Below are 11527 nucleotides of genomic sequence, written 5' to 3'. Positions count from 1 at the left end.
TTTTTTTTAATAATATTCATGTAACATTCTAGGAACATTTTGCGCTTATAGGGTTCGTGCGATGCAGCAACGTTACATTTTCGCTCCGCGTCTTTATATATTATATAATTACCGGAAGTCACATTCAGACAAATTTCATATTATTCCTTGTGATATCAAGTTTTATATCTCATTGTTTCAAAAAATTTTTAAGAAAATATTTTTTACAATGAATAAAAAGACCATTTTCGAACAAGCTTTGAAGTGGAATATCTCGATTTTTAATCCCGCTCCGGGTATTGAGTTTTAAAGCACATGTTCAGGACACTAAAACAAGCTTTTTCTGTAAGTTTTAGAAAAATCAAAAGAAAATGGATTTTTCGAAGAACGTCCCTAATTGAATAAGTACTAAGATCTAACAACGTTTTATTATGTTTTAACGCACTGACTAAGACACAATTAATAAACATGAAACACTGCAGAACAATACCTACAACGCTTCTGGTGAGTAATATTCATCTCAATGGTAAATTATTATTCGTCACACTTATATTTAATTCAGCGTTTCGATTTTCATCCGGTCGATCAATCGATTGAGAGAGACAACTTTAATACAGCGTTGTGTAATGTCCGTGTCACACTACGCATTGGAGACTGAGGATTGCGAATTGAGGATTAGAATTCAGCCAATTAGAACGAAACGGATTAAATTTAAAATTACCTGACTGGTCGAATTCTAATCTTTAATTCGTAATCCTCAATCTCCAATGCATAGTGTGACACGGGTATAAGGCAATCCGTGGTGCACAATTTCAGAAATAATGGCAAATGAACAGCCACCGGTAACATCGATGCAGAATTATTAGATACAAATATACATCATTGTCGTCGGAATCTCTGAAGAAGGTTCAAGAAGGAGTCGAAATATGTATCATAAATGTATCATGGATAACCAAATAAATCAATTATAGAAAATAATTATCGCGCACTATTTACCGCGCTTGACTCCTATGCCCTTATACCGTTTTTAATTTGAGGTTAATATAAAGTTACTATTTTGTGGTTTCGAAATTTATATTAATATTACAATCTAGAGATTTATTAGGAAATCCATAAATTTATTAGAAAATTCTAATTCTAATAGATCACCTGAAGTACTGAAGATTGATGCTAAAGGATACATCATTGTTGGTGACGCTGGAAATGGAAGAGTACAAATTTTTTCTCCAGAAGGTAAATTTCTACGGGTGTTAAGTGACAAAAAAGTGCAAGGACATAAATTTGCATGGGTATCTGGTTTGTTAGTGACAGATAATTACAATATTTTGGTCTCTGATAGCAAGAATAATTTTGTTCATTTATTTTAATACCATACTCTAATATAAAAATACTTTTAATTAATAAAAAGACATGCAACTTCCCATCTTCGACAAGCTTTTTTAATAAACTTTGGATATGTTAGAATATCAAAATGAAAAACATTTTTATAAGCATTTTTACACACAACACATTAAAGAAGAAATATGTTCCAAAAAAATTAATTTTGTTTTTTAAATGTTATTAAGGATGTATCTAAACCATTTTTGCAAATATGTTAATATTTATACTTTAAACAAACTATATATATGTATACATGTACAACGTCTGTAAATAACATTCCGTTTTTATTGTATTATACAACACATTTTTATAGTTTATTTATTTTATTTGATTAATGTTATTGTAATTAATTAAACTTTAAAGAATGTTAAGAAAATTCTAAATTTGTTTTATAAGTACCTTAAGTATTCAAATAACTTATGTAAAATTTCATTGCGATTCATTGATTAGTTACAAAAATTTGGAACAGATAAAGTTTGTTTATTTACTGAACAATTAGTCCATGTATCGCAATGTAACTTTTACATAAATAATCCTGAATATAAAGAGTACTTACATTAAAATATTGAGATTTTTGTCAGTTATTGTATAATAAATTTTCATTCATTTCTATTAGAGCACAAATTGGAAAAATACTGCTGCATATTTTTTAAAATAACTTATGATCACACAAGATAGTAAACCGCCAACAATAAAAAATGTATTGTATTACCTTTAAATGCGATAGAATAGTCTAATTTTTTTATAAATCTTTTATCATTTTGAAATATCTCAGATACAGCTTTAAAAAGTATAAGAAAAATGTTTTAAATAAGAATCTTATAGTTTTAAAGTCGTTTTGCATAACGATATTTTAAGAATTTCTTAAAGATATGATATTTCTCATAATGTAATTATCCTGTTTTTGAAGACTTTAAAATTATTTTGTATGTATTGCATTATTGAATTTTTCCTTAAATAAAGTTTAAGCCTCTTTAAAAGAATTCTTTTTAATTTATGTTTGAGATAGACCGCTATAAACTACATCGCAATTAATTATAATAGTGTGTTCTGCGTGAGCTTTTCAAACTTCTAAAAATCGTCAACGAACTCGAAGTTCCCTTCTATTTGTCGGAGATTAATAAACAAAAATTCATGTTGTGCACACACGAAAACATTTATTAACGATGCCCCGAATTTAACGAAAATCGGAGTCTGTAAGAAGTAGTTAGCCCCCCACTTTTCGAATTAACTTATTTTGAGAATTGTGCTGAATTGTGGTAGGTTTGTGTTACATTGTGTCCGAATATTAAAGTCAAAATATGAAAAATACGCTAGATAATTAAAAAAACGATATTTTAGGCCAGTCCTCCACTTTGCGATTTTTTCAATTTTTTGATTGTGCTAGATTGTGCTAAGTTGTGCTAATATTGTGCCAAAGTGGAATCTTTAAATAATAACAACAACAAAAGTTATAATAAAAAAATGATTTTTAACAATTCGGAATAAAAATGACGCTTACATACGTATCAGTTATTCAAATACCATAAAATTGTATATCTGAGTTGTGCTAACCTAGCACAAGTCAGCACAACCGTCAAATCTTCGACACAATGATATTAAGGGCACTTTACTCGTACTCTTGTTCGCGGCTCTTAGCGCTTTGTTTTTTGGCAATTATTCGAGTTCGTATCGCTTCGATGTGAACTCGAATAATGTTTATAAATATAATAACAATTTTGATATTGGCTCCCTCGTGTCTGTCCCCGTGCCGATTTTTTCATTTGAATTCGTGCGTTTGACTGAGCTGGAATGGTTTGTGTTAACTCCTCAGATTTCGATGTAAGTTTTCGATTTCCATTTCTACATAATTAACCGTGTATTAACAGTGTATTTTTCTTTTTAATAACTATTAGACTACAAAATTACAAATTTTTACACCACTGACTCCGATTGTCACCTGATTTTCGCTTAACAACGAAGTTTCAATTGACTAATCAATTGAGAGAATCGACAATTATAATGTGATCAAGAATTCGACACTTGCTTCGGGATTATTAATTAGTATGTACAACATGCTTAATAATTTTATGCACAAGGAGCTCAAGACCTGCACAACATTTTTTACGTTGTGACAATATTATATTAGCGACTCGATTACTATTTATTAATGTTTTTATTTGCTGAAGAAGTGACCCGTGGTCACGAAACGTACCTCTTTTGATTTTATACAATAAATGTCTTAATTTATTTAACTTATACATTTTAATTGGCTCGATTATTGATCTGACTTCTTCGCGTCTTGCTATTGCATAATACGAGCGAATTCTATACTTTTAGAATTAATAGTCTACGTTAATTTTTTCTATTTTTTTGAAAGTCAAATAAGAGGAAAAAAATGAGAATAAGAGGAGAAAAAGGAGAAAATGAGAAAAAGTTCGAATTATTTTTTCAAACTGTCGCCATTTTGAAAATATGCATATGATATTAATTATCCTAGTTCGAACGAGAATTACAAGTCCACTCATTAAGAAAAAGCTTCATTTTTTGCTTTCAGACCAACGATACGACCTAACTGTACCTTGATCACCGTGTTCGCGGTACAGGCCTAACTTCAGCGCCATATTATTACTACTCTGTAAAAAGTTAACATTACAAAAAAATTTTTTTTTCATGTGTGTACGCACTTTCTAGACTTGTATTAGTTTTTAAGTGTACCTAAATTTTTATTCAATAAAAAAATTCTCAAAAAATGCCTTCAAAATCGGCTCTCAAACATAAAGACCCTCCTATGTGTTCTTATCACGAAAAGGAAAAATGAATAAACTCAATGAATAAAATGTATGAAATCAACAAGATCAGAAAAAACCTACGAGATATAAGCCGAATGTAACCATTTCGAATACCTTCTATATGTATAGATAATTATAAGCAGCTGTACATTACTGGCACATAAAAATGACCTCTAGTAGCAATTTATTGTCAATACATTGATTAAATGTTGGGAATACATTGGATCAATGTTTGGCCTAATATTATGATAATAAATTGTATACTACTAAAAACTATAATTCTGAAACAACGCGTAAAATAAGACATATGTTTATATGAAATTTAAGCATTGTTTTTATATTTCCCATACGCTGTTGAAATAAATTCCGTATGTTGTGAAATATCATTTTAATTAATTTCTTTTTACATTAATTCTCTTATCAATACTTTACAATTTATTTCTTTTCTTACAATCGCGTAATATATCGAGATTCTGAATATATAATTTAAAAGATTAATATGTCGCGTAAGAGATAAAAATAAAAAATACAGAATACGCGGATCGCGATGTAAAATGTTTGTTTTTCCCAAACCACATTCCTAATCAAGCAGATCAAACAAATTCATGGTAGCGTGTAACGCCATTCTCGTCTGCTCGTTTGACCAATAAATAATTTGGCAAACAAATTGATCCCCAAGGACTATAAACAGATACTTAAAGGCACACAATCTCGCTGTCCGGTAAATTAAATGTCTTTACACAAACATGAACATGAATCGCACTATTGGACAATAGAAAATCGTTCGATGGTCAGACCCCTACTGTGAGAACCGAAGTGGGCCCTGCGGCGTGAAATCTCTATTATTCCAAGGGTCGGAGAGTGGTTCGAGTACGTTCCAAATCGTTCGATGGACACGCGTGTGCATGCCAAGGGGGATGCTTTGGCGTTGACAGGGGAGCTGGGTATTCGGCTGGTCCTCGCCCCCTCGAAAATAATGTAATCGCGAATTAAATGTTTGCTTGGATATCGTCAATCTCCAACCAGACCTCTTGTTTAAGAAAGAAACGACTAGTAAGTGGATTTGACTTCGACAACTGCGATCTTTGGATAAATCTCTATTCTGCGATATACGATTAGATAATATATGAATTGAAATGTGTTGATTGATCTTTAAGATAATTTGTTTTTAATGCCTCATACAGATTTTTATTTTCAAATTCTGTTACTTCGATATTTCATTTGGCCTGTTTTTCTTTGAAAATATACTTCTTTTATTATCCTTTTAATATTGTGAGTTATATACAATACTTCATAATACAATACTAAATATGAAAGTTTAGACTTTACAGTTAACACATTCGACATATAACGTTATATATGTATAAATGACTTCTTTTTATTAGTGTGCAATGTATTATAAATGTATTACACATATTGTAAATTTATATATTTCAATTTTTATATTATACTTACTTGCTACTTTGATGTTTTGTGGAAGAGATACAATTGCATTACTGTACATAAACATGGAAATATTTATAGATTTTTAAATAAATGTTTTTCAATATTTATTAAATATACATAGACTTATAGCAATACTGAATATATAATCAGAACTATTATTAAAATATAAGAAATATAAACAAGTAAAAAAAATATTTCTTGCATTTCTGTGATCGACATATTTTATATGTTTAAATTTGCTTAAATAATATACAAATGTGAGCCAACACAAGATCTTCGTGTGACAATATTGACATAATTTTAGATAAACTTAGATATAGAGTTTGAGTATTCAACGAGATATTACAAATATTACGATGTTTTCTTAAGAATATATATTGAACAATAGGTTACCGATTTGATTATTAATGTCAACCCACAATTTATAGACTACACAGTTTGTATACACTGAAGAAGATCCAATTCTTGGGATCGAAACTTCTGTAAACTGATTTATAATATTTTGACTTTAACTCACATGAATATCTTGTGTTGGCTCACATTTGGCTGTATTTTGTATTATTTGATTTATTCCTTGGAACCTGTTATTATTTTTACGAATATTTAAATTTATTTATTTTTATCAACAATTCCTTCGTTTTTATTTGGAAATTTGTTTTTAAGTTTGTTCAGCATTTGATACATAAATATAAGAACACATAGAAAGAACCGTTCGGCTAAAATATCTAAAAATTTAAATTAAATACATTTGAAAATCATTCTGTTAGATTACCAAAGTACTATTATGTAGAACGATTAAACATAATGAGCACTGTTGCAAAAAATTTTGTCATTCCATCAACCAGCTTCAGCATCCTACATAATTATTATAAATTCCAACACACAGTATTCTCAGATCTATGTGCAGTAGTGCTCATAAATATTTTGACACTAACATTTTTGTCGCATTTTACGAAAACTATTTTAAGAAAAGTTAAATATCTCAATGAAAAAAAATATAGATAAGTTTTGACCACGCATTTTAAAGCGCAAAGGTAGAGCTTTAAATCTGTTTGAATTTTTTTTTATGATAATTTCCTAAATTACAGAAAATTGAAAATTGATATTTTTTAAATTTATTTTTGCCTTACTTTGAAATGTTGCAGTTTTATAAAACATCGTCGAATAAAATTTCATATAAAAATATTTTAAAGTAAACTTTCTTAATTGTAAAATACTTTTTGAAAAAATTAGTACGACCATTTTTCGCAAAGTATCGTACTTTTTTGTGTAAAGATTTATTATATAAATACTTAAATTTTTTAAAATGTGTTTTACTTACCTCCGGAATTAAAAAGTTTACAAAAAAATACAAAAGAGAAAAAGTTTGATATCTTTGCAAAAATCATAGTATCAATTTTTTTTCAGGAAACATTTAAAAACTTAGAAAGCCTACTTTAAAGTACGTTTATGTTAAATTTTGCCTGATGACGTTTCATCAAAGTGCAGCACTTCAAAGTAAGACAAAAATATTACAAAAAATATCAATTTTCAATTTTATATGATTTAAGAACGAAATATCGTAGAAAAAAATTCAGACTCATATTTAAAGCTGTAGCTTTTCGCGTTGAAATGTATAGTCGGAAACTTCTCTATAATTTTTTTTCACAGAAATATTTAACTTTTCGCGAAATGCTTTTTTCATCAAAATATTAATGTTAAAATATTTATGAACACTACTGTACATATATTTAGCTAAATTTTTTAATTATTTCAGTAAAACTATTCTTTCTACATCTAATTTACATGTAAGTATTTTATACATCATTAATAAAACGTTAAGAAAAGCGTAAAAAGTTAAAAAAGCAGCATAAAATAAAAAATACAGTGCTGATATGAGAATATATAACAAATAGATATGAGAATGTACACATACATACTCATACATATTTTAACATTCATAAAGTATCCGTTTATTTACTACGTAACTCATTCAGATACATTGAAGAGATGATCAGAAGAGAATAAGGTAGAAAAACATTACAAAAGCAATAAACCTTGAAGCTACGCTCTTTCCTTCATGTCTTCGATTAAACAAACGCGACAAATTAAAATAAATAATAATTTGTGTAGGGATATAAAGCTCATTTAAAATTTGTCATAGTGGCACTCGAAAGCAGGACACGCTTTTAAGCAGTTTATCATAAACCGATAAATGAATGAAATAATATGCACTCAAGTTGCATCTGATGTGTTTCTCATATAAATGATTCAATATAAAGCGCAACAAAAGTTTTTTCTTCGATAAATTTGATAAAATTCGTACTTCGAGCTAAATTTATGTAAATTTACAGGAATCTAATATATATAAGTTTTTGAATCAATTTAATAAGCAAGCTCGTTATGTTAATCATCTTATTTGTTTTTGAATCATCTTATTTGAACGAGGTAATATCTATTTTATTAAAAATCTTGAAAATTAAAAAGAATTGATTTTTCACTTTTACTGCTAAAAATCTCATTTCAAAATTATTTATAATCTAATATAATTTGATAATATTTGTTATTTTGACTCTTTTGCCACATTAATTTTAAATGTATTGCACGTGTATATGGTGCGCGCGCGTAGCTCATAGGTAACACAGAAATATGTAAAACGAATGCAATCATTGAAAAATCAACCTTGCGCAGCATTAGGGCTTCGTATGCATTGTGCTGTATTTCGGAGGTCTAATCTCAATTATGTATCAGCAGATTGTCGTTCGGTAGGCCTGTCAATAACAATTCGGCGATGTCTCTAGTGAGAACCGACCGCGAACCGCCCTCTTGCTCTGAACTCGTTTCAGCAGGGACAAAACTTTGTCCTGTTAGCGTGTAGTAGATTGGTACAACCCCGGCAAACCACCATTGTGATCGTATTAACACCTCGCATAATTGCATCGCCGCGCTTCTATCGCCGCGCGTGCACTAAACATAGCTCATTTGAATATTGGCCTATTCATGCTATTGAGAAGGCCAATAATCGTGCCCTTAAAAGAGACACCGCTATCAAACCGACCTACCTCGGCTACCGCTATTCTCTAAATATCATCCTAGACGATATTTTCTCAGGCTGTTATAAGTGAAACGAACTGCAATTTTTACAAGCACAAGTCACAAAATTTATTCTAAAATTTATCCTTTTCATGTTTAAGGAGACGCTATTTCCTAATCAATAGAATTTAAATTCTTACAATTATGTAAAACAATCATTATAATAATGTAAAAACATTATCAACAATACTAATTTACTAATATCATTATTACTCATATACTCATTACTCATTATATGTATAATGAGTACTAAATCATTTAAATTGATAAAATAAAAAATGTGTGACATGTTTGATAACTTGGTCATTACGTTACACATCATTGAAGTTATTATTACTAAACACGTTTTCCTTTCAAAATAGTGTACATGGCAAAATATGTAAATAATGGAGATGATGTAACTTCATAATTATATAATATAAATTTAAAAATTGATATCGTTAAAAGTTTAATATTAATATTTTTATAATATTTTATATTATATTAATATTTAAATAAGTAACACGATATACGTTGTGTAACCAGGGCATACGCATGTAACCATATACATAAGCATCACCCATTTGATAATTTTTCTTGCTTTTCTTCATTAAACAATATAAATTTTTCAGAAATTGTTCAGTCAACTTAGAAAACTTTACCAAAATGAACTTGAGTATTTACTTTGTTATTATAACGTTTTCGAAATTTCTGTCTTATTTGCAATGTCTCAAATTAAAAAAAATGTTTACGGGATAAAATTTTGCATATATTTTTAATATAAAGTTCCATACATATATTTAAAATTATACATCTTCAAAACGGCACAATAAAAATTAATGAAATCTTTTCTAGATATTGTCATAATTAATTCTCATAATGTGTATTATGGATTTGTTTCATATTTTATTAAACGCAAGAACCTCTTAGATACGTATTATGAAATTGTTTGGAACCACAAATTTCTATAAGTTTGTGTTTGGAATGGATTCCGATCGAAATTATCCAATTATTCCCTTGGTTTCTATTCTACTTTCTAGGGAAAACAGAATAATTCTGATCGAAATTCATTCCGACTTGCTCCATGATGCATTTATATGTTTCTGAAAGCATTTATATGATTTATTTTTGAAAATCAAGAAAATTGTAGCATGCGAAAAAATATGGATTTATTGCGAAAGAATAAACATCGATATTAACTTAATGTACTAAAAATTTCAATATAAGTTTTATTCTAAAATGTATTTATAAGTTATCACATAGTAACATAATTATTTTTAGCTAGACGTAAATTTAATTGTACGAAAAATTTCGTAATAATCTTTCCCTTATCAATTTCCTAATATAAAAGTATACAACAATTTTAATACAGGAGAGTTTATAATTAACATTTAATGTAAACATTTAATTTGTCGACCTAAAGTAGAAGTTCAAACGATGAAATCTCTAAAAAACAGTATAAACTTATTTATATCAACATATACAAAGAATATTCAAACTTATATGCGACAAATAGAAACAAAGAATTAAACTGTTAAAAAAACATAAAATTGATAGTTCAAAAGTGAATATGAAATAATTGCAATGAAGCAAAGATTTGATTACGTACTGTCAACTTATAATCAAGAGACATAGTAGAGCAGCGCGATGCCAAGCATGTATATGTATAAAGAAAAGATCGATCGAGCCATGTGACTTGAATATTACTGTGTAAGTGTTGTGGCGCTGCTAAGATTCACCTAGAATCCTTATGTCAATAAATTTTTATTATATCTCAGAAACTGAAATCATAATAAAAAATGTAATGGTATTTTTATCATATAATAGTGATATGAGCTTTCAATTGCATCGAATTTAATTAAAATCGGTATATTTAAACCTAATATTTCAGGTCTCTTACGCGAAAAAAGTCATTGCTTTATTTTCCAAGTATCAGACTTATATGTACAATCAGGGTCTAAAAGGTTGCAACACTTTTTTTAAGTGGGTTTTGGAATGCAGCCTGCACCGAGCGATTGGTTATTACTTATGGATCCATAAGTTAGACCTTTAGGCTCTGATTGTACATACATATATAGAGGAAGATCACCGATATCGACATGCCACTTTGTTTTTAGACAATATTTCTTAAACAAAAGATAAAAATACAACTTCGAAAACATAAACACAAACTAAAAAGTGTCTTTTATCAGATAGTATAAGCAGTTTTTATAATACTGTTTGCAATTTTGCAATAATTAAGTTTTTCGTAAGTTATGCAAAAATGAGCGTCTGACAAAATGGGCTCCAAAACTGACATAGTAGGCAATAATGCCAACATTCCTATTCTAAATAAATAAATATATATTCTATTCTGTAAAGAAAACTAATTTATGAAACTATAAATATTTAAAATGACATAATATTATTAATAATACAGTCACTATTATTTTAATTACGCAATTTGCAAAAGAACACCGTAAGAATTTTTTTCTTGGATTCATAGAATTTGTTTTTAGCTGATTTGGTATAGAAATAAGCCACAAATATATGAAAAAATTATGAGTTTGTACTTTTTTAATTAGCTAAACAGATCACGTTTTTATTAGTATTAATAATGTACAAAGGTTAGTTTCTAAGAAATAAGGGGATGTCGCTTTAGGAGACCTATGTCAGTATCGGTGATCTTCCTCTACACATGTAAAGTTAGATTGTCATTCAAGGAGCTTCCACAATGCTTTCACAATGACATACATATTTGAAATTTGCAATAAGAAAATTAAAAATTTTAATATTAAAACTTACCTACGGCAAAAAAATATCTGTTAATGTAAATATGCTTAAAAAATGCAGTTTTCGACATAGTAAAAATATAATTATGGATATTATGTATATATAGATGGTTCGTACCAAGGGCGTAC

The 11527-nt window shown here is 28.5% G+C and overlaps 1 protein-coding gene across 3 annotated transcripts in view; it reads left to right on the top strand.

Annotated features, from left to right (window-relative positions):
* LOC108729847 (uncharacterized) overlaps positions 1-3961 on the top strand; it is a 49320-nt gene extending 45359 nt beyond the window's left edge. For 2 of the 3 annotated variants that reach the window (XM_018459180.1, XM_018459179.1), the window contains exon 10: positions 1124-1412. In XM_018459180.1, coding sequence (XP_018314682.1) covers positions 1124-1346 — 223 coding nt within the window. In that variant the 3' untranslated portion in view covers positions 1347-1412. Of the gene's footprint in view, positions 1-1123; positions 1413-3895 lie in introns of those variants that run through there. The other variant, XM_018459181.1, reaches the window with a different exon arrangement.
* Positions 3962-11527: the final 7566 nt, after the last annotated feature.

The sequence above is a fragment of the Mycetomoellerius zeteki genome, unplaced genomic scaffold (genome assembly GCF_001594055.1).
Source record: "Mycetomoellerius zeteki isolate Tzet28-1 unplaced genomic scaffold, Tzet1.0 scaffold8, whole genome shotgun sequence".
In the NCBI taxonomy this organism is placed as follows: domain Eukaryota; kingdom Metazoa; phylum Arthropoda; class Insecta; order Hymenoptera; family Formicidae; genus Mycetomoellerius; species Mycetomoellerius zeteki.
This window is presented reverse-complemented; position numbering and strand designations above follow the sequence as displayed.